This window comes from Periplaneta americana, chromosome 14 (genome assembly GCF_040183065.1).
Source record: "Periplaneta americana isolate PAMFEO1 chromosome 14, P.americana_PAMFEO1_priV1, whole genome shotgun sequence".
In the NCBI taxonomy this organism is placed as follows: Eukaryota; Metazoa; Arthropoda; class Insecta; order Blattodea; family Blattidae; genus Periplaneta; species Periplaneta americana.
The window spans coordinates 91563313-91588151 of record NC_091130.1 but is presented as its reverse complement, the minus strand read 5'-3'; the positions used below and the strand labels follow the sequence as shown (position 1 = coordinate 91588151).

The window sequence follows — 24839 nt, the reverse complement described above, 5'->3', positions numbered from 1 at the left end:
ATTTTATATAGCACGCTTTGTAGTAAGTAATTTAAAAGCAAATTTGAAATTAAATCTTTGTGTAGAATGTTTAACTTTCCAAGACAATATGTATTCAGATTTTATATCTGTTAAAAACAAAGGAGGCCTATATTGTTTCCTTCAGAGTCTGCATTACCGCAGAAAAAATGGTAAGGAAAACTGTTAAGAAAAGTGTTGGCCATTTCATGAAAAAGAAGTTCAGTGGAGACTATTTTGACAAGTGTTGTGCTACAAGAATTTATTTGGGAAGCGAATTATATGTTCACTTGCTTAAATCGACATGATTTTCTACAAGAAGCATTGCAAATCCATTCTCTATATTTAATGAAGGTTATCTCATTGAAGTATGTGAATATTCGCCTTTTCTACAACTTACCTGTAAAAAGTTTGTGGATAGTGCTACTTCAATAAGAAATGTTGCAAACAACACTGCATTATTCAAGAAACAGTAAAATTGATGTCGCAGTAATATCAATATTTTGATATACTAATGTTTCTACTAAGTTCTAGGTTCAGCCAATGTGCCTGTATTAAGTTGAATGTTTTTTAATCCTACTTATAATGAAGTATTATTTTATTGATTTAAACTTCGATCAGTTTTCTATTTTAATTAAGAAACCAATAGAGGTATTTTACCCGTGCTTCATAAATCGTTTAAGTGTTGCAGGAGTCTATTTTTTTAATTTTATACTTTCGTTTTTAAACAATTCTGCATTCAATCCTTCTACTCCTGGAGCTTTTCTAGTCTTTAGCCAAGTCAATGCGTCTTATAATTGTGCCATAGTAATTTCCTTCCATTCACTTGTAATACATATAGTAGACTATTTGTGTTGTAGGGGTCTTCTAGATTTTTTAGCAATCTTTAGTAATAATTTCTCCAATCAGTTGGGATTGTTTCTATTTTTGCTTTATCTCTTTCTTCTAATCTTAAGTTTGTCAAAATTTTAAATCCAAACCTTTGCGAATCTATAATATGTTCCAGTCTTTTAATAAATTCTTCCCAGCTCTTTCTATTTGATTCCCTAGATAAGTAATCGGCGTACGATAGCTCGTACAAAAACATTCAATTACCACGCACAAAACCAGGTTCAATTGTAACATACATAAAAAATCCACGGCTACAAACCATATTATTCATATCCATTCCATCCACCTGCATGCACACAAAATTATGTTTAAATTCTGAATAATATAAAGTAAAATATAATAAAATATTGCAAATAGCTTCAGAAAATGGATATAGCTAGCAAGCGGAAATTGTGAGCACATTGTTTGCGGCGCTCATTTTCATTTTAGATCACTAATCACACCGCAAACGAAACTCTTACTTATTTATCGCATATAGAAGACCGCATCAATTAAAAGTGTACTCTCAACAATTGCACACAAAATGGACCGCACCACCACCACCACCGTTTTCAAACTTCGGAGTTTTCCTCCTGCTACGTACACTAAAAAAACAATTATAACTAATAACATGCGGATTATTGCAGATATCGCAAGGCTGATGGTGGGCGAGCAGAACCTAATCCCTATATAAACTGGAAGTGCTATAGTTTGGCCTTTCTCTAGTCTGTGAAATATTTTTTCTTCATTGCGTGATGTACTGTAGCTTACGTTTTTAGTGTTGATTTTGAATAATGTTTTAAGAACAATTTTCAATATTCGTTTGTATTTATTTTTCAACAATCTAGTTGTTTGATTACTAAAATAAAATGTACGAGTATGTTATAGGCTACAATTTGGTATATTAATGAGTCAAGGTAATAAAGTTGTTTATACGGTATAACATTATGCAATATGTTTGCCGTTGAAAAATTGAGTAAGACGCAAGTAAGACCTTTATTATTTTAAACAGTAAAAATAAAGAAGCAAGAAGCTCGTAGGTTGCAGAAAAAAACTCTGGGGCGGCGCCCTGGCACGACTACACCCCTGAATATTTCGCCATTACAGATAATTTTTAATCATTATGCCTCTAAAGTGTTGAATAATGCTACTGATTGTCTTACGACAAAAAAGAACTATACTAGTTTAATAATAATAATAATAATAATAATCATATTCATAATCATAATCATAATAAAAGAGTTCGCGGGAAAAACGATGAATGTCACAGTTTTCTTAAGGTTGATTCATTATCTAAGTCAATGGATCACTGCGAAATTTAATGTTGTTCTTATGAAAAATGGTAAAAAGGAGAATTATCACCACGAATACAGTAATCCTTTCCTTTATTTTCTATAGAAACAGCATTACATCTTGCAGTTATAGACTCAATTAGATCATTATCTAATCCTTAACAGAAATGTGACATTCATCGTTTTTCCCGCGAACAGGTTTAGGTCATTTGACCTGTTCCGTGTGCTCAAGTGATTTGGAGATGTTATTAACGATGATGATGATGATGATGATGATGATGATGATGATGATGATGATGATGATGATAGAAGTAACAATACCAAGAAATATGTCATACTGTTGACAAACTTTAAAGCAACAAGGTTCACTAGACTCAACAGCGATTTATGAAAACGTGCCATACATTTTCTATCGGAAAATCGTAGTAGAATATTAGGCTACATATTTCCGAAACAAGGATTTCCTGAGTTTGGCTTCGTGTCATCAGCAAACAACAAATTTAGGCATGAAAGAAAGAAGTTGCAGCTAAAAGTATTTGAGAATAGGAGTCATTCCACGTCAAATCGCACAAATTTAACCTCGAATTGACTTTTATGTCTCTGATTTACATAAAACAAATTTTGCACATTCTATGGATTGAAAAAGTAAATACGTGTTTTATTATTGTTGTCTATATCGATTCTTGTAGTAGATATGTGATATCAAAGATTCTGGAATAGTTCGCGCATCATTATTGTTAAACGTGATTATCTCCACTAATAATCATCACAGAGATTTGCTCTTTGTCTCAATTTGAAGGTGATAGTACATACTTTGTTTTTCGCATAATATAAAAATATAAGTTTGTTAACTTTGTTTTAAAAACATTTAAACACATAAAAATATGTTTTAATGGCTGCAGCTTGCTTTAAAATTACAAAAAAAAAAAAAAAAAATCCTTAAATACCTTGAAATTATTTCAACCACCCTTTAAAAAGTCAGAACGCTATTCTCAACCGTTGAAGAATAATTAAATGATTCACCGAGCTGCGCGTCTTGAGTGCGCGGGGTGCATAAGTACTGTTGCAAGATGATGTGCAAGTGCAGCTCTGGATGAGAGTCGTGTGACCACTTTACACTGTTCTACGGTCAGAATATCACTCTTTCGCGTAATTTATGTAATATAGTACTGTATTTAAATATTGTTTTTGTAAAATATACACTTGTAAGAATGATAATTACAGTTTACACAACAATGCACTTTTAAAACTAATCACCTACAACCAATTCTATTTAATGTCCACCACTTTACTCTCACTTTGAAGTGAATATTTCTTTATTATGGCTTGAGATTGTGTCAGTGGAACAAAAGAATGAAGTTGTAAGATACCTCGTACCACTTTTGCTTGTTGGTACCTTGAGTAGAAAATATAGCTAAGTTATTTGTATTCGCTAATGGTAAACATTTAAAAGGAATATTATAAATGGTATTATTAATTCCATCAAGCATTAATTTAACATTTTCATGATGAACATAGACACAAACTGAGTGCGTGCCACTTGTTCCAGGGAGTACACATTCCATTGGTCTGAGTTTGAAAATTTTTGAAAATCCTATTTTGATATACGGATATTGCTCTTTGAAACACTGGTACGTTTTCTTAAGATTACATTGTATTAATCTTTTCTCTTTGTGAACTCTCTTTCCATCTTCTTTAACTGAAACACAATTCTTTTTGCCAGCCATAACCCTCCTCACATCATCAGAATTATAAAGCTGAACAACCTTCTCTACCACAAATGTTCCGAAACTTTTTCCCGATTTAGGATTAGGAGTAACCAAAATTCCCTTTTCTGCTCCTACTTGTTTAGAAATTCATATCATGTGATGGATATATTAAAATGTTGTTGAATTTTACTGTAGGACCAACTTTAAAAAATTGTTAATATATATATTTTGAGATTTATGTCGTCTGTTTCATGAAATAAGTTTATCAATTTCTGCATTATATCGGAATTATTTGAATTTTCAACTGAAGTTGTGTCTTCTGTGATATGAAAGATTTTATGTTTAAGTGTATATGTAACTTTCTGCAGTTTTTTGTTTCGGATATTTTTTTAGATAATTTTGCCTTCTTTATTGTCGATTCTCAGTCATCACTAAGCTCTCACACATCTTCAATATATTCGAAAGCAACCTGAAATCAGCTTAGTTCTATGTAAAATATAATAGATTATACAGTACTTTCTTTTTGCATTTTTAAAGTACCGATAAGCTGTTATAAAAATAATTGTTTAAAAAGTGACCCTCTAAAACAAGCCCATCAATAAATCAATCAATATAATATTCCATTTGTTCCCATTTCAAATGACACCAACACTCAACGTCTGTGATGCATAGAATCTTAACAATGAGCATTTTCATACTGCGTTGTGCATGAATTTGTCATATAATTAAAAGAGTATAAATAGTAAAATATTAAAGTATGATCCCAGAAAATACCACAGACCTCTTATTTTGATCTGCACAACATATTTTAGAAGATTTAAGCAAAATTCGTATACAGGTGTTTGATTTGAAATCACACAACACAACACGATACTTACTCCGAAAGACTTAGGAATTATTGTTAGATAAATTAAAGGGAAAATGCTAAGTGTTGAAGGGACATTACGTGCTTTTAGAACTAGAGGTTATCTGTTTATTTACGTAAAGTAACACCGTGCCACTGATAATGTATTACTCACTCTCGCTGCTGCTATCGCAGCTGCATGTTCCGGCGCGCGATCTCACTCAATCCGAGCCTTCCGACCCGAACACACCATCAGTAAATTATTTGCACAGCGACTTCTTATTCGAATAGCCTTCTAAAATCAACGCAGTTCTACGTAAAACATTTCAAAGAATATAATGATATTATTTCCCCTTTTTAGAAGTATGTCCCTGATATATAAAAACGTATTTTAAAAATAGAACCCCCTAAAAGGGGCCCATTTTATATTTTGATTGAACACTAACAATTAGTATATAATACTGCAATTATTGAACTTTGAAATGATATTAATACGAAATTTCTACGATTTATAGAATATTCAGTATAACCATTTTCATAATACGTTGCATCCTAACTTATGGAAGAAGTAACATTTAATAAATGACTAAATAATTGTGTCAGTCCGAAAAAATTACACATGGGTTATTTAATTTCATCAATAGAATATATATATATATATATATATATATATATATATATATATATATATATATATATATATATATATATATAAATTGGAGCAAATATTAAGTTGTCATGTTTCGTAGGTGTTCGATTTGACATGGAATGACTCATTTTTATTGGTACTGCAATGATTATACCTGTTTCTTCTAACAATGGGACATGACATTAGCGCTTCGATAAAAAATAAATGGAATATCACATAGCGTTGGAGGCCTGTTGCTACGGTAGCCACTGTTGTGTTGCCAAAGTTAATTCCTGCGTGGTGAGTGCTCAATAGCATTGTTGGCGCCATTTGCTGTGCACACAATGTCAGCCATTAATGCTTTCCGTGTTTCGTCCTCTGTCGATTTTTGTACTGTTTTCATACCTTCGCTTCGCGTCAATAGTCAACGAATCCATTAACGTCACCCATCTGACGTCAGCTCGCATCATCTGATCACACTGTCTCCCAAATTGACAACGTAGCGCTATAGTTCCAAGTACGGCAGCTTAACTGCCATGTCCCATCTTTTGAAAAAACAGTGGGCCTATAGTTAGAATTAGAGTAGCTAAAATATTATGGAATGGCAGTGCATTTGTGAAAAGAAATGGATTGAGAAAGTTAGTTTATTTTTCAGTCTTCATTGAATTTTAAATGGTGTTTATTAATTATATTATAGTTCACCTCACATAGGGTTGCCACATTTTGAAATGATGAAATGAGGACACCTCTATATTTTGAAAAGATGAAATGAGGACACCTCTCTCAATATTGAATAAGTCATTACGTAACATTTTAAAGATATCGGTACCCATTGTATATATTTAATTACGTCCATACTCAGTAACTAATTGCAAGGAATTGTGCTCAAAATTTGTTATATGACATTAACCTATAAATATAAATGAAACCTTCCCCCCTCCCTAAAAAAATACAATTGCAATTATAAATCTTGACAATTACATTTACACTTCTGTATGCCATGGGTATTTTCCAGATGACCTGATTTTTTTCAGAATGTCTTTCTTTTTAAGTAAATATGAGTAAAATTGGGAGTATATGAAATGCTTGAAATTAAATTGCACTAGTGCAGTTGATCTCGCTGAATCAAGCAACACCTAAGTCTATTCCTCTCAATGATCCACTGAGCTTTAATTAAAGAAAAAAATCTTTCGTCAGAAGTAGTGTGTGCTGGATAGCAAAGAAAAAGTGCTATTTTCACATTTCTGAATACTGTTCCTCACTTCTATAGTTCTCAATATAGTCTAACCATTTTTTTTGCGACGGCACTTGATTATTGTAGGCGACCGCAAATTTCTCCAAATTACAATAATACTGATCAAACCATTTTGCATCATTTACTATGTGCACACCTTTATCAGTCAAAAACCCGATGGAGCCTTCCATACTTTTCCACGACGTTTCCAAAACCCAGCCACTCAAAGCATAAAAATTCACTCAATGATCGAATCCACATCTTGAGGTACTTCAAGCATGCTTCATAAAGTGTTTCAACATTGTTATAAAAATGTTGAATTTCATCTCCATGACCATCAGTTTCCAATTACTTGATCATGTCGTTCACCTATAATGGGATGAAGTTTTTACTGTACTTTTCCCACGTTCCCATGCAGTTACACAAAATATTAACAGTGTCTCAGAAAGAAATATTACAGCACGCAGTGTGAAAGAATAAAAAATGAACTCACTGTTCACAGCCATCTTATCTTGTCAATAATAAAATTATGAACGCCATAAAAAGAACACTTACAATCACTATTCTTACAACTAACATTAGCACAATAAAATATAACACAGTATAAAAACTGATCGAATAAAAAAATCTTGCTAACGCAAACTCAACGAATAGAACACAAGTTGCAACTTACACAATGCACCTACATGTAGGCTATGTAGTCTATGCATTAGAGCAGGCATGCCAGAAATCAGACTCTAAATGTGCAGTTATGTGCGCGGATCGCCGGTCTGTGCGGACGCATCATTCAAGCTTTGCTCTTACCTTTTCTTAGCCGGAGGGATGTACAATAATCTATTCTGCGCTTCTAGGGTTGGATTAAATAGGCATTTGGACATTATAAACACACTTAGCAGAAGGAAAAACCACGGTTATTATCAGTGTCTATATTTGACAATTATAATACAAGAAACTTTAGGCTTACTCAGAGTTACTTCACAAAGTAGTGGTTTGTAAAGCATGATTTATTGACATGATTTTTATATAGTATTTGAAGAAAAAGAATATTGCAGTAATTTCGAAACAACAAAAAACGAACAAGTATTTCATTTTACGTAGTAGGTACTAATTATTTTAAAGTAATAGAACCTACTCTGTCATTGTTAATCAAACATTATTATTTATTGGGGCCATTGGTACACAAATGTTGAAGAAAATATTATACTCCCAATTAATTACATGCAGTAGGACATTGTGAAGTTTTTATACTGAAATCATTTCCTTGCTGTAATGTCAATATACATTAACATTAAGAAATAATATAAATTAAGCTTAGAATTTAAATTCATGTATAGCCTAGTTTATTTGTAAAACGTTGAGAGCAAGTATCGACAAGTTGGGAGCGTTACTGAAAGAAATTAGAAGTGTAGTTCTCAAGCTTTGAAGCGACGATATTCTACTCATGTCAGGTTTAAAGATTTTTAATGCAAGTTTATTAGCGTAATATAGGACGTGAGATGAAAAATTTGCCATTATATATTTTTCCAGAAAATTTTTCCGCCTTGCAAACAGTTGCTTTCTTCGCTCCTTACAACGTCAAGAGCCTCGCATATATTCCTCACTATATTCTCATCACTTACCAGCTTATGAAATGAAAGTCGTAAGTCGTCTAAGCTTTGATGGCTATGTTAGTACAGACTCCAAAACAACGCCACTGTTAAGTTCTTTTTGCCGTGAGAGTACTGATTAAGAAATAAGCGCTGGCAATATCATATTTTGAGAACTTTACTAATCTGATCTGAACTGTCAAAACATTATTACACCGACATGGGCTGATGAAAGCCTTTCATTTTAAAATAATTATTTGTTGGCTGAGGAAAACATTATAACAATTAGCTATGTTATATAATTCGTAATTTTTCTTCGTTATCTGTGAACTCCTCACTTTATTTATCATAACTCAATTACAGACACAGCCAAATCAGCACCCGTACTGAAACTGTGTTACTTAAACAAAAGCTGATATGCTGCTGCAGGTCTGTATAGCCCTGTCGCGTTCTCCTTCAACGCGATTCACTCCCTCCAGGTAGGGGAATAGAAAATGCACATCGCACAGAGACAGCTGCACATTGTGCGCGACTGCACAAGGTGCAGGGTTTTGGCATGCCTGCATTAGAGTTTCGAAGATATCACGAAGTGGGGATAGGAAAGCTCCAGATTAATCGGGCATACGAATTGCGTGCTCTGGTGTAATCGCGTTCAGGGTCTTCCCCTTAGTTTCAGACACGTGGAGGCTCAGAACCGTGGTTTAACATTAAGAGATCATTGCACCACAGTTCATTTCCAATGCATTCCTGCTTTGATAGAAACTAATTAATATGAATACTGAATTAAAAGCCTAAAGCGCCAGATCTGGCCTTGATCTTAATGCAAAAGAACACATCATATTTTCGCTTTGTCGTTAAATTCGTGAAATTGAGTACCACATGGACTTCAAAAGCACTATATTGGTAATACTGCTCCCCTCTTGAACATACATGGAGGCGTAGCAAAGTGGTTTGACGTAAAGGTCATTCACGTGGATTTAATTTATCATATGTACAGTAAATTAACTTATTTATTACATGGAAATTATTGATTTTGGAATCGAAAACTCATGTCGTGCCAAAGAAAATCGGAAGAAAAATATAAGATTAAAAAAAAGTAACAAGAAGTTATCATCCGCCCAAATTTCGCCCGCCAAAATTTATAATAGCCCAAAAATTCGCAAATCGCCTGGACTAAAAATTAGTCGAAAGCCAAGCCCCTATAGTCTCGGCTGCGCAGAACGAGGAAACCGGGGCAAATTGAACGCTGCGCTTGCCGCCATGTTGTTGGAGAGCAGACGCATAATGGCAGTACATAAATCACGCAATTTAACGTGAAATTAGAACGAAATAAACACATTCAAAATGTCATTGATATACGTCAGAGCATTAAAGAAAAGAAAATACGTACGCAGCAATTTGTAGAAAACATGATCATACATCCATAAATAGGCCTACACAATACACATTATAGAATGTATAATTTTACGATAATCAGGATATTGTAAGGTTTCAGAGAATCTAAAATTATATTAACATACATTACTCTTAGATCACAAGACATAAATATATGCACCTTGATTACACAAGTTTTTATTATAATCAAATTCTTAAGTGAAATAAATATGTGATAATCAGTATAGACCTGTTGTTAAGTTTTAGAGAATCGAAACTTACATTACCGGTACTTCTAGACCACAGGACATAAGTAATCTGGCAAAATATAATGCGCAAAAGCAGCCAAATTACATTGAATTTATTCTTCAATTAATAAAGGGAATGCTATCAATTATAAAAAGTACCGGTACCCGGTACCTAATACATTGCAAACAATAGGTAACGTGAAGACCTAAAAACTAAACATAATCACTTTATACAAAATAAAACAAAAAACGGCATACTTTTTATGTGCGTATTTCTTTACATAGTGTATTGTTATTTTAAATAAATAAAATAGATATATAACCATTGCTTGCGGAGTGATGGTACAGTACATAATTTTTATGCACATATGTAATATCAATAAGATGCCATTCCTTGCTTTTTTTAATAAGATATATCCGGCAAAATGTAAAAGAGTTATTTATAGGTGAAACCTGAATCATAATTTCACAAAGAAGACTTAGCTATTTATTTATTTGTTTGTTTAAATAAATAAATAAGTAAATAAATAAATAAATAAATAAATCATTTATTCATTCGTCCAGTTGTATGCACCACTAGAATATAACATGATTTCACGTACTCCACTGAAGTACAAATAAATGAACTATATAAACACTTTTTGTACAGTTGTATGCAGCATAAGAGCACACGAAGGTTTCACTTCAATACAGAAGTCCGATAAAAATAAACTATCGTATACAAACACTATTTGTACGGTTACACACAGCGCAATAGTATACCACAATTTCACGTTTATCACAAGACAACGATTACAATAAACTATATAAACGCTGTATACACACGCCCTATTGATTAAATTGATACATACTTACTCCTAACACATTAAATAATATTAAATATCATTAAATAATAATCTGTGTTATTTTAAATCAACGTGATCGTGATATAAACATGTAGCAGTCACATAGCTCTTGACCTCAAGATGGCGATGCGCGAAAGTGTTCAATTTTGGGTCGAGGAACAGCGCTCGTAGTGAGTGTAGGTTAAACTATAAAACATTTTTGGTTCCTGCAATAACTCCTATGTGCAAAATATAAAAATTTTCAGTAGGGAGAAAAAACACATTTATTCATCCTTTGGCAGCTGTACATAGGAGACATTTCCGAAACAAAGAAATGTAATTATAGACTATCTAGGAGATTTTATTATTTGGTGTATCACTATTTAAGTTATTTAATAGAGCAAACATCTGAAAATCGATAAATATGTCACATAGGAGTTATTGCAGGAACAACGACGAAATACTACCGGACATCTGCATTCAACATGAAAGAAGATAAAGTGCGCGCCTTCTGTCTCGAAAGTCATAATTTTGCTTTCAATGAACAAACTGCGGACAAACCAATAGATTTTCAAAATTGTTTGCGGATAGTCATTTTTCTGCTCAAAATGAGGACATGTCCGCAGAAATGTGAACGTTTGGTAATCCTATCCTCACATCGCACGAATTTATTAAAAATCGCTGTGTACTGGGACATCTTATTTCATATTATTGTCTTGTAAAAATGTTGACAGTTTCGAAGTGACAGTTTCGGAGAAACTAATTCATGCGGTAAATATCTAATTTACGTAGCTTACATCAGTTTTTTTTCGCAATATTGTTTAGGGACGATGGATGCTCCCATTAATGCTTGAAGGTGAAGGAAATATTTCGCTAGGACTAATCCAAAAGAAGGCAGATGATAATATTGTGCGCGGAGATAGTATCGTGACGTCGCTTGTGGTATGGAACCATTAGGTCTATCGTTATCACCCATGAGAAACGAATAGGAAACTTCAAACTTTCGTCCATAGAAAACTGCAGTTTTCCGAAAGAGGTCCAAACAAAATATAGTATGTTGAATTGCGTGTGATGTATGTAAACTAGACAATTAAGCAAATCTAGTCTTTCAGGTGAAGCTTCCTGTAAAGCAGAGTTGAATAATTTCAAGGGAAAAATTGTTCCGGGGTCGGGTATCGATCCCGGGACCTCTGGTTGAACGTACCAGCGCTCTCCCAACTGACCTACCCGGGAACTCCACCCGACACCGTCTCAACTTTTCCCTTTATATCCACAAAACTCGCGTGGGCTGACGAAACGCCAGAGACCCACATCGAGTGCACACAAACTCTGTGTGACTTGGAATTGTGGTTTTTCTGTTAACGTACACAGTGACGTATATATTATGCAAATCTAGTCTTTCGTGAAGCTTCCTGTAAAGCAGATTAAGACAATTAAGATTCATTCTCACAAATTTAAGACCATTGTTATTCCGTATATCTCGGAAAAAAATAACTTGTGTGTTTATGTGTATTTGTATTTAATATTTCAAAATGTCAGTAAAAATAATATTCAAGAATATATACAAAATAAATATGATGCAATGTCAACATTTATCAAACATTGTTTCTATATAAAAAATGTTTATATATAACAGGACTTATCCCCGCAACGCATCGTTCTTCACAACATCAACAGTTCATCGTCTGGAATTCCTCTAGTCATCTTAAGAGAGAATCTAAAACGGCATGCCATCTGCTTACCGAATGCAACTATCCAGCAACAAATGCGCCTATCTTTGATCGTATGCAGACAACTTGGGTATGATGCTTTGCAGAGGTACGTCATAGCAAACATAATTTTGTGTAAGACAAATTTTACTGTTCACAGTATGTAGCCTACTCAAATACAGTAGGCTCAGCATATTTTATTAAAAGGACACACTTCATAATAAGAAGTTAAATTAGCATTATAAATATTGTACGTGAGAACTGAGTCATCAATTTAGCGGCTTTGTTTGTGAAATTAATAATAATTATATTCTAAATGTTACAGTCCCAGTTTTTGTAAAATTCATGTTACATATTGCCCATCCGAAGGAACATTGACGCAAGTGCAAAAAATTAAATTGTTCAGGAGAGGCGTTAAAATGTTTTTAAATGTTTGGAAGATATAATACACTCTAATTATGCACAAGTAATATCTTATAGTTTCAAATGATTTGTTACTTATCTAGTTATATTTTATTATGTTATATTGTATATTACCCTTCCAGAAGGTATTTAAGAGAGACATACCCCTCAATTGTGTGAATGTTACCCAATGATTTTGTTATCTCTCTCAATTACGACAAACCTCTGAGGAAAATTTTAAATAAAAATACTTAATTTTCAACTGTAATTTTATTAAATGAAGAAGAAATTCAAAACGCTGAATTACAGAAACTTTTACGAGTTAATTTGAAACTTTGTGTTTATTATATGAAGAAAAAATTCAAAATAGTAAATTGTAGAAACTCTCGTAATACTTTGGTATTATGTTATTGTTGATCATCTTCAGTAAGTCATCCCTTTCCCTCCCCGAGGTGATTATTTTTGTGGTGTAAGCCCGCACTGATTGCATGAATTTTAAAACTTGGATTGAAAAAATTAATTTTAGTTTTTAAAAGCTAAAAATTCGGGGCTTGGTAATGAGGTAGATGCACTTGATAGGCCTATACCGTGTGATCAAATATTTTCTGCCTTTCCCGCCAGTCAATTTGAATTAATGTCGTCACTAATGCAGAGCGAGTTCTACGCGCTGAGGCCTCGACGCCTCGTTGATGGGGAACTTGGAGTTACGAGTGATGTGGGGTGGTAGGCGTACCGTGTGGGAGCCGTACTGATCCGCGAGAGTTGTATCAAGCAACATGTTGTCTTGTTCGTCCTGAGCCTCAAATTGTCCAAAAAAGTAAGTACAGAAGTTGATGCTGGCTGGCAAATCATGATCTCTCAACTCATGCAGCCGTGTTATTTTGTATAGGTAGAGCTTCATTACGTCTTTTATTGCCGTATGACAGTAGCGATATGACAACCCAGGGGCGGCTCGTCCATAAGAGCTGCGGAGCTGCAGCACTCCCTGGTTTGACAGGAAAAAAATATATATTTATTTTAACTTCTAGAACGATTGTTGCAGCTTTTATTGGTAAATTGTTTTATATTTCATCTGGCCGGGAATATGTACTATTATCTTATGCATAATCTTTTTGCGCGTCGACTGTACTGGAATTGACACTGCATTCAAAGTCGTCCTGGGATCTGCAGGGTGGGACAGCTCATAGAGTGTGTCTTGCTGGGTCAGGGGGTAGAGAAGTGAAGGGAAGCAGAGGTAAACTGCCGCCTGTTTAAAACCCATATTTCGCTGCAGTGGCTTGCAGAGTCAGGCCACAAGGGAAAATCTTTCCTCCACTCGCACACCGCTATTGTAATGCTACGTCAAATGGATTCTCTATTCCCTTGAAACTTAATGACAACATTTTTATTTTCTCTTCACATACTTAGGCCTACTGTTGTAGAATCTTTTCAAGTTAATGTAACGAAATTAATATTCTCTTTTGCAGAACCTAATATTTGCCTTAACTCAAAATGATTGCACGAGTGGAATCCTTTTAATATAGCACGTAAAATACCGAAGAGACTTCTTTTCCAGTTTTAGAAAATTGTTGACCATAAGCATATTTGAGTGTTGCTTTGCTGTGTCGATTTAGTACCGTAACTTAACCAGTGCAAATGTGCAAGCATGAGTGTGCGTGAATTATTAAATATCAATTTTATTTTTCTCAACTTTCCCTCGCGGAGAAGAATGATGTAATGAAGTGAAATTAAAGGGTCGTCCGTTACCCGACTTAAATCTTACTCAAGCTTCATCCAGCCGAAATAGTGCATATAATATGTAAGGAAGTATAACAATGAAATTTACCCTAAGCATTTGTGGTTACGTGGATGTGAACAAAAAAATTCAGTATTTTGTTTTCCTTGCCTCCTCTTCGGTGGTGATATTGCATAGACTAAGAGTAGTGTGACAGATTTAGGACATTTGCCCCTAAAAATTGAAAAGCACGAATCTTCGCAGTCTCACCTGAAAAATGATGTTTCATTGGCTATGTTAGGCAAAACTAATATTGCTGCGCAATTATGTGAAGCGAACAGAACAAACATTCTCAAACATAATCAAGAAGTGAGAAAAAACCATGAAATTATTTTTAAAAATATTGATTGTATCAAATTTTGTGGCCAATATGAACTTCCCCTTAGGGGACATGATGAAAAAACAATTCCAACAACCCTGGTGTATTTCGTGGGTTGCTACAGTTCGTGAGTAATCTAAATGAGCCTATCAAAAATCATTTGGAACTTGCCGCTGTTTAAAGTCAATTCTAAACCAATTCAGAATGAACTGGTAGATCGCATGTTGAGTGTCTGCCGATCTGAAATTCAGACTGAAATCGATGGTATTAGTTTTTTTTTTTTTTTAGCGATTATGGCAAATGATGCCACAGACATCTCCCAACTAAGGGAGGAAGTTTTGGTTTTTCGATATGTAATGCATTTATTTTTGTCCTATACTTATTAGTAATGATATCAAGAAGTGACATTTGTATGTACCAAATTCTACTGCAGCTCCCCCAATCCACAAGTTCACGAGCCGCCACTGTGACAACCCAATCTCTCGACTGAGCTGACGTAGTGATATCCGTGGCCTCTTTGTCTTACGCCCTTCTATTATGTCCATGGCAAAGTTTAGAGCGCCCAGTCCTCTTCTTTTTCCGGGTAATTGAGCCAGTCGTGCGAAAGAAGGCGCTGTAATTATGACAAGCAAAACCGTATTCAAACAATAAGAATACCTAGATAAATTCTGTACGTAATATCTACCTGTCCGATCGGTAAATGAGTAAAGGAAAGGCAAAAACCGTAAGAGAGAGAGAAATTTGATCATTAACAGATCACTGTAAAGGGGAATAAAGAAAGTCATTAACTCATTATGAAGAAAGAATGTAGTATGATAATTGCAAGCTGATTACAACACATCCAGCTAACCTCTTAACTATCCTTGTAATGTTTTCTCTGGGTACCTGCCAGCGTTGTCAACCCTGAGGCTTGACTGGATCGCACAATTGGTTCCAAATTATCGTACTCTTGATTGGAGGATCGTACATTACATACAAAATAGGCCTATTCGATTATTTTACCTGAACTTTCTCCACAGTGTCTTATTTAAACGACTGTTTTTATTCTTACAAGAAAATAATTGTTAAAAATTAAATATCAGCTTATAAAATGATTTTTTAATATTTTGTTGTCTCCTTACCTTGGGAGGATCCTCAGAAGGACTAACAACAGCAGGAACAGAAGAGCAGAATCAATATCTAGCCCTTTTACAGTTTGTTTAATCAGAGCAAAACCAAGCGTTAAATTTTGGAATTGTTTACCATAGTTTTCTACAATTTTGTTTCCGTTATGTACATTTAAGTACACCGAATATAGCTTCTTTGAGAATAGGACCTACTAGGAACACTATCACTATTTTCTGATTCCATGGCCACTTTCACGTCAGAACCTATCACAATGACGTCTGATTTCTACTGCCCATGTACTACCACGAAACACGACTGGCACAAGCAAATAGGGCCTACTATAACAGGCTGTTCCTTGTTTCTTTGTAGGACAAAATAGGACCATATTTTGAATGTTTATTTTCTTTTTCTGTTGTGGGGTTCTCAAAACATTATATCCAACCTATTAGTTATTACATGCTTACGTGGCAACAGTAATTATGTTTAGACTACTAAGAGGATTGGAGAGACCATATCTTGGAAATAAAGAAAGGAATGTTTGTCAGCATCATTTTTCAATAGCTATAAGTAATGGACACTATGTGATTTCTTGTCGCTATAATAATGTTTGCCAAAATCAAGCTTCATGTCGCCTGAACCTGGAGACATAGGCGAACAATGTTTGTAGAAATATGTTTTGCGACAGTAGACTGTACAGTATTTGCAACGCAGAAGTGCTACATGCAGAAACTACTATAAATGTATAAGTGAAATACTATACTCGTAATATTACAGAAATGTATATATAAAATTTCAAATGTCCTAAATTGTAATAAATGTTTAAAATCCTCTCATTTTGGCATGTTTTATCCAATTTGTCGAGAGGATCGTACATTTTGCGTACTAGCGTTGGATCATACTATAGTACATGATACCAAATTATCGCATTTGGTTATACGATCCAGATCGTATGGTTGGCAACACTTGTACTTGCTGAAATTCTGGGTAAGAAAGGCGAAATTCATTCACACAGCGACCCACATCGTAATTATGTTCTCCCTATTCTCTCTATCCTTCCAGATCGGAAATAAGCTTCAACCATGAAAATAGGCTGCTCGGTGGTGATTTCCATCTTGCTAGCAATGGACAAAGTGACTGGCAATATTGGTCGTGTTAGTTCTTAAACAACCCGCTTGGTCGCAAAGTACTCTCGATTCTCGAAGACGTTCATTGTCCTAGACTTACTAAATAACGCTTACTATAAATAATCCGTGGTGCTACAGCCCGTGAAGGGCCTAGACCGACCAGCCGGCTGCTGGCCTCACGCCCACATGCCAAAGCAGAGGTGGAGATCATCCAACCAGAATGGAGGTATCTTGTGGTTAGCACGATTATCCCCCAGCCGTTATAGCTGGTATTCGCAACCGGATTTCGCTACCTATCATAGCTCCCCAAGTGCATCACGATGTTGGGTGGGCACCGGTCCCATACATTGGCCGAAATTTCATGAGAAAATTTCTTCCCCCATGAGGACTCAAACTAGCGCGCATTCCGTAACGCGAGTCCTAGGCAGGATGCCTTAGACCGCGACGGCACGGCGCGGGACAACCTTTACTATAGTCTATACAAAACTAGAAAGGTATTGACCAACGAGTTAGAACTTTCTAACTCGTTGGTATTGACAGTTCTCTCTAGCACACGCACACGCGGAAAGGGAGTTACGTTGTGAAGTTTGTGGTAGTGCAGCGTACAGTGACTGTATGAATACAGTGTGGCCATTGGACGTATCGTTTCTGATTGGATGTTACGGTCACGTGGTACAATGCCGCCATTAAGATTCCAAACAATTAGTTGGAACCCGTGTTATTCATCTTCAAGACGTGAAAAAATAAAGAATTACGTCTGATTTTCAGCAGATTTCATGGATATACCTTCAAGGTAAGATAATAATTACATTCCTTTAACATATAGATATAGGCCTAAGTATTCTTACCGTAATCCACGTAATATTTGAGCTACAATGCAAAAGATGAAAACTTACATCAGTTGCTAGCATGATAACTGATTTTATTATTTCCTTTAAGTAATTAAACATGTAAGCAGTCGTCCGGATAAAAATCAGAAATTATACTGGGTGTTCAGTGCAAAGTGTGTTATGGCTCGCTGTATGCCGTCATGTGGCTAGTCGATGAGCCTAGAGAATTCAATCTTCCTACAATTCAGCGAGAGAAGTTGCCTAGCAAGTACGGCGTTCATTCAGAAGAGTACTTACGGATACGTACGGTAACGCCGGTAGTAGCAGGAATGTGAACTGTTTCGGAACATGTACTGAGTGGTCTTTTTCTTACTGTCGGGATATGGGGAGAGGGTTAAGACGATTACTTACGTATTTGTTGACATTAATTTCGACAGTCAACATGGACACGGAGCATTTGATTTGTGTTGTGGGATGTTGCCATACGCAACCGATGATAACAAATACCCTACGTACGACTTGGCCGCGCAAAACACAGTTCGAAAGAGGTTATGGTAGCACACAGACAGTGTCCGTGGATATCCAGAGTACCGCAATCGTTTGAGCCGGCAAATGCCGACAAATCCGCCATTGTTAGTCCAGCGCGCGCTGTGCAGTATACAGTTGCATAGGGGAAAAAATGTAATTTAAATGCGAAAAAATACAATGCTACTGTGTTCAGAACTGTTCACAGAGAACTGAAAAAAGCGCACATTTGTTTTCTCTGTGACAAGGTGAAAGAAATCAGGAAAAAGGAAAGAAGTGACTATAAATATAAAAAGGAACGATCCGCTACCTAAGCGAGCATACATTGTGAGATTAATGAATGACTGTATTTTGATATTTATTTTTTCAAAATTTAGGCCCCAAAATATTTTTATAAAACTAATCTAGAATTTAAGTTGATTCAGCAATGATATTTCTACATAAAACAAATGAAAGTCACGTACCAATTAGTATCAGTGTCAAATTTTTACCATCTTCTCCCTTTCAAATCAAGCATTTCTGAATTTAATCCTATTTGCTATTTGCAAGAATGACTTAATATATTTGTGAAGTCCTGAATTTATTCTTGAGACAAGATTGTATTGTTTGGCTTGATTAGAAAATACAAAGACCGTAGAAACTAGAAACCCTATTAAGGTTACACTGATGTGAAATTTCAATTTTCTACAATATTCTAAGTAGATCTATGAAATTTTGTACTTTTAATTTGTAATTTTAAATTGTGCAAATTTGGGTTTCCAGAAATTGCTACTATTTTGGCCAGAATTTTTGTCTACATACTGTACGTGTCAGACCTTCAGAAACGAAACTTACTATACAATTTTCCTCTTTATTTTACTAAAAAATAATTAAACATATTTAATGCACTAAAAGTATAAAAACAGAAAAATTCAACTCGAGCGTAAAAAAATTAATATTAAAAAATACCTCTTCTGGCTGATATGCATGGAATATATAATCAGGCAGTACATCTCACTTGACGATATGTGTCAGAGGAAGACAATTGTTTGTAAGTATCTGAAGTGTGATTAGTGGAATATGTAGCTAATCGGCGAAGTATGCATTGGAGGGGAAAAGAAACTTGCCACCCTACCCCATTATCTCCTGGCCTAGTTTTCTCATGAGTGACGCCTTATTGGTGATACTTATGAGGTTCAAATCTGTCTTCGGACAATTGACTAAACAACAAGAACAAAACAAAAATGAGTGTTAGGTATAATACTGATAGTAAGTTTTGTTAAGAACATATTCAAAAACCTCTACAAAAAATCATGCATGTAGTACAGAATCTGTAGAAAGAGTAGCATTTTTAGCAATGCAGAATTTACAGAAAATTAAAGTGGAGAAAATTGACTTCAAAAGTTTGGGATAATAATTAACCAGGTCTCTATCTTTTTTATTTTCTAGGCATTTTGAAACACATAGAGTTAGCATATTATATACAGAACGTATCCTTATATACACTACCACGCTGTGCACACCTAACCTACACTAGTAAATAAAGATGACTAAACATTATGTAATCTTATGAAAACACTATAATAGATAAATATTATTTACAAATCACTATGGACTATAGACACTATTATAACACTAACAATAAAACTGTTAGAAACTTGCAAATATTTCTTCTATCACAAACAAAAACCAAGCATGGAAAACACGTTGTTATGGCTACTAGCAACAAGTGGAATTTTCCTTTAGATAAGCGTTATGCTCTCCTTTGTAACTGAATATCTTTTAAAGGAAAGCAGCCTTTGAAGTAGGTATAACACCTGTTGGATTCTATGAAGAAATATTTCGAAAAGTCAAGAAGCTACATTGGCTCAATCGGAAATCTAATATAATAAATAATGTATGAAATATAGCGTAATTTCCAAAATGGTCGCAGAATTCAGAGTGGAGGTCGTGGACGGAGAATTTAAATAACAGTCAGAGCCCGCAGCCGTTTAAAATGTGACCCTAAACAGCTGATAGACCGGTCGTATGGTCATGGAAATTGGCAGAGGGCATCTTTAGATCATAAATGAATTTTTAAAGATAAAAACAAAGAAACGAATTTTTTTTACCAAAAATGACAAAATTTCATATCAGTGTATCCTTGGGGACATTGTAATGAAATTACCAACTTCCATACTTTTAAAGCTAAACTCACAAAATGTTTATCACTAGTATATCTGGTTGATAATAACACATGTACAAACTTTCGTCTCTCTCTATGATAAGTGGTTTGCACTTTATTAATAACTTAATTATATAGTGTATTGCTTAATGCAAAAAGTCCCTTGCGTCACAATTTACATTATTTTTCATTGATATTCACTTATGAGATTCTTTATATACATTGGAACAAACATTTCTATTGGAATTTTCTGTACAGCGAATGGGTAAATTACTAGGAATTTTTATGACTATTAATTTTTTTATTTACTAAAAATTCTAGCAATTTACTTATTAATTTTACAGCAAAACCTCATAGTAAGCTTTGATTCCATGTATGTAAGGAGCCATGTAAGTGAAAATCACTTAAGAATAATGTCAATTGTAGTGCGACTTTTTATATAAAACGGTTCAATATTTTAATAAAATAATTAATAAACTGCGAACCACGTATCATAGGCAGATGCAATTTTGTACACTTGTCACTAATAAGCAGATATACCAGAAATCAAAATTTGGTGAATCTAGCTTCGTAAGTATGGTAGTTATTAGTTCCACTGTTGTAAACTCTTAAAACTAATAAACTTCGAGAAATTTCAGTATAGTGTGCCCTTATATGCGGAAACCGGAGAGTTTGCACGAGGAATGCAGTTGGAAATGTTTAGATTTATTGTTATTTTATTTGCAAAATTGTTTTTTCATTTGTTACTTGTAATTTATTACGTTCATGCTGCTGTAATACCTATAACTGTGATGTTTATGAAGGAGTGTATTGAACAATTAAATGCGTATTTATGCTGTAATAATTATTAAATGAAGTTTTTATACATTAATATGTTGACTGACAATAATATTCTATAATGTGAGAAGATCCTTTAGACGTTTTTGCCCCTCAAATTAAAAATATCTGAGTTTTACTTCAAATATTCCTATCCCTAGCGTGTTGAAAAGGACTAACAATGGCGGCCGACTCGGTGATTGCGCTACTCTGTATATCCACGGACTCTGCACACAGACCGTACAGACCGCCATCTGTTGCTACGACGTTCAAGTTATACCGTACACGTTCTCAAGTTCAGATTGAACGCCTTGATTAATAGGCAACTTCTCTGACACAAAAGCTGAAACTCGCTTCAAATCGCTGACTCATCAACAGTGACGTCATGACACACTTCGAAATGAACACCCAGTATAGACTGACGTTTACTCCATTATTTACAGTGTTTATTTCCATTTTCATCCATAGTTAACAAGTTATGAAACAGAAAATCGTGAAAGAAATATAAGTTTGCTATTATTCAGTACATTTAAGCTTTATTAAATACATGAGAAATTTTTTAATGCTTTGAGCATTAACGAACTTTATACAATTCCTACAATGAAAACTCTCTATTACTATTAACTTATAAGTAGGCCTACATGTCACAATTTATTTAATCTGTACCTATAAATATTTATTTAAGATGTGCTTCAGTAAAACACAATAGACGAGCCATATTTCACTAATCAAATAATATTTTAGCATATATTTGAACGTATTTTCTCTCTGTTGTGGAACTACGATGTTCTATACCTGCTCCAAAATTTGTATAATAGTACATTATGCAACGAGCCTATAATGAAGGTAATTAAGAAGCGAGTATGGATATTTATGAAACGAGCGCAAGCGAGTTTCATAATTTTCATACGAGCTTCTTAATTACCATTATAGGCGAGTTTCATACGACTTTTTATGCTCGACCATATTTCTAACTTGATATTATTAATTTTCTTTGTATCTGACCTTGACCAATGCCCCGTATGTTGTGAGATGTGCGCAGACGCGAAAGTATTGATTTTTTCCGAGGAACAGATGTCCACATTGACCTTGCTAGGCCATAAGAACCTACAGAAATAACATTGAAATTAAATTAGACATTGAAAAACGAGACGACAAATTGAATTTATTTTAATATTATTTACAATTAACGCTAATTATTATAGTAACAGAACATAACCTTCTGCGACAGTATTGGATTTCCAGCCTCCGTGACTTTTCGCTAATTCTCTTTCGATTGCATATCCGAGAATAATCGATACTTGCGGTTTTATAACGGTAGAAAGCTGACCTGTCATTGGCTGAACAGTTGTAACCTGAGTCGTCATTGGCTGAAAGACCTGACCTTTAATGAGTAGGTGTACTTTAATGACATGCATTAAATGTCTGCTACCAGGTGTATAATTACTACATTTCGGCATGGTCGAGCTTAAAAATATGTTAATTATTTCACATGCGGTTTTTATTACGGATATGGTTGGATGTGCGCCTATGGATGTACAAATCGACCCGAGAAGGGCTTTGTAATGAAAAAGTTCACTAAGGATCCTGGAAGTAGGAAGACCTGGACTCCTAAAGTCACAATGAGGGATGGATTCCTACAGAGAGCTCTAACCTTTGTGAGGTAGCCTACATTTAAAAGAATCCATATGGGGGAAAACCCGAGAGGATGGAGGATACTGACATCACGTTCCACACAAGATTGGAAAATTTGTTTAGTGTGCCGGTAGTGAGATCAAAACAAGTTACTCCTAATGCATCCCAGTTTGAGAATACTTTAATAAGACTAATATGTGTTATCACAGTTTCTTAATGATGTATCACAGGGTAGTTATGATGAGGATGACAGAGGATTTTTAAGTGGTTTCCGAGGTGTTTTACAAGAGAAGGGTAATACTGTGCGTGATAAGCAATTGAGATATTGAAAGAGACCGCGGGCCTTCAAACTGAGTTACAGTGAATTGAGTTCATTATATAATGTTTGTGGATATATTATAATCTCTGGTATTATGAAGACTATAAAAACTTGTGAAGTGTGTTTAGACATTGTTGTCTCAAATATCATTCATTACAGTACTGATAGTGTTGAATTTACAAGTACCGGTATTAAGTGCTTCAGAGAGAACTGCTTGTTTTTTTTTTTTTTTTTTTTATTGTAATCATTTAACTCAAATTTTTCTGTAAATCAGAACAAACTTTTAGTAAATATTGAGCTATTGTAAAATATCTTAACATTGACTTGAAAACATTTTTCCTACATAAGATGCAGAATGTTAAAACAATTCGTTTTCTCCCTGTCATAATAACATGACAATAAATTGTCCCTAGGTTTTCAGTCTTAGGCTTAAAATAGCTGGTATGCGTAGGTCTAAGCAGAAGAGAGAGTAGTAAGTGTTGCTATGCACAGCATTTAGAATATTATTGTTCAATTCCTGCAAATTGTTTGTTTAGACCCACATAACCATTATGCTGACCTAGTTGTTCATTCGTGTTTAACAGACCTTAGTGATTTATGGCTTAAAATTTTGGGCTATTGTGAAGGACGTGTCATCCAATTACTCGCGACTTTTGGTGACAGATTAGGTCAGGGGCGAATTTAGGCCTAGGCAGACTAGACAACTGCCTAGGACGGCAGATTTGAGGGGGCAGTTTTTAAGCTATCACTGTTAATTTTTTTTATGTTGTTTAAATTTTATTCATAACTCTTTAAAAGAGTACATAAACTTAAATGCACAATGAAAAGGATATGAATAATATTGGCAACAATTAGTTCAAATTTAATCAACGGTCTGCCAACAGAAAAAGGTCCGTTTTTCAATAATAATTAGTGTCCCAATGCGATCATAGCACTTTTTTCACTGTTATGCCATCTCACTGTGAGAGTCTCACGTGATAACATTAAAGAACTTACTGGCATTATATTACGATAAAAGAAAAATTAAATGCTTAAGTAGAAAAGAGAGTAATGGTAATATATCTGTTGCTATGCAGATACACAGGATTTAGAATATTATTGTTTAGTTTCTGCAAATTTATGACTTTGTTTTTAGGCCTACCTAGCCATTCTGCTGACCTGGTTATTCATTTGTATTTAATAGCGATTGATGACTTTAAAATGTCATGTAGGATTTTTTTACTGTGATTATATGGTATTATGATATATGGTATTAACGTCGTACAAAATTTTGTCCAATATTCTTTTGAAAAGATTAACTCCGTACGTAGATGAAATTATTGGGGATCATCAGTGCGGTTTTCGGCGTAATAGATCGACTATTGATCAGATTTTTTGTATTCGACAGATAATGGAGAAAAAAATGGGAGTATAAGGGTACAGTACATCAGTTATTCATAGATTTCAAAAAGGCTTATGACTCGGTTAAGAGGGAAGTATTATATGATATTCTTATTGAATTTGGTATTCCCAAGAAACTAGTTCGATTAA

General features: G+C 34.5%; 1 protein-coding gene across 1 annotated transcript in view; it reads left to right on the top strand.

Moving 5' to 3' along the window:
- The window catches only part of LOC138713015 (uncharacterized), a 344765-nt gene that overhangs the window by 122252 nt on the left and 197674 nt on the right, over positions 1-24839 (top strand). Inside the window, exon 3 of the mRNA XM_069844698.1 lies at positions 12243-12424. Coding sequence (XP_069700799.1) covers positions 12243-12424 — 182 coding nt within the window. The remainder of the gene's footprint in view (positions 1-12242; positions 12425-24839) is intronic.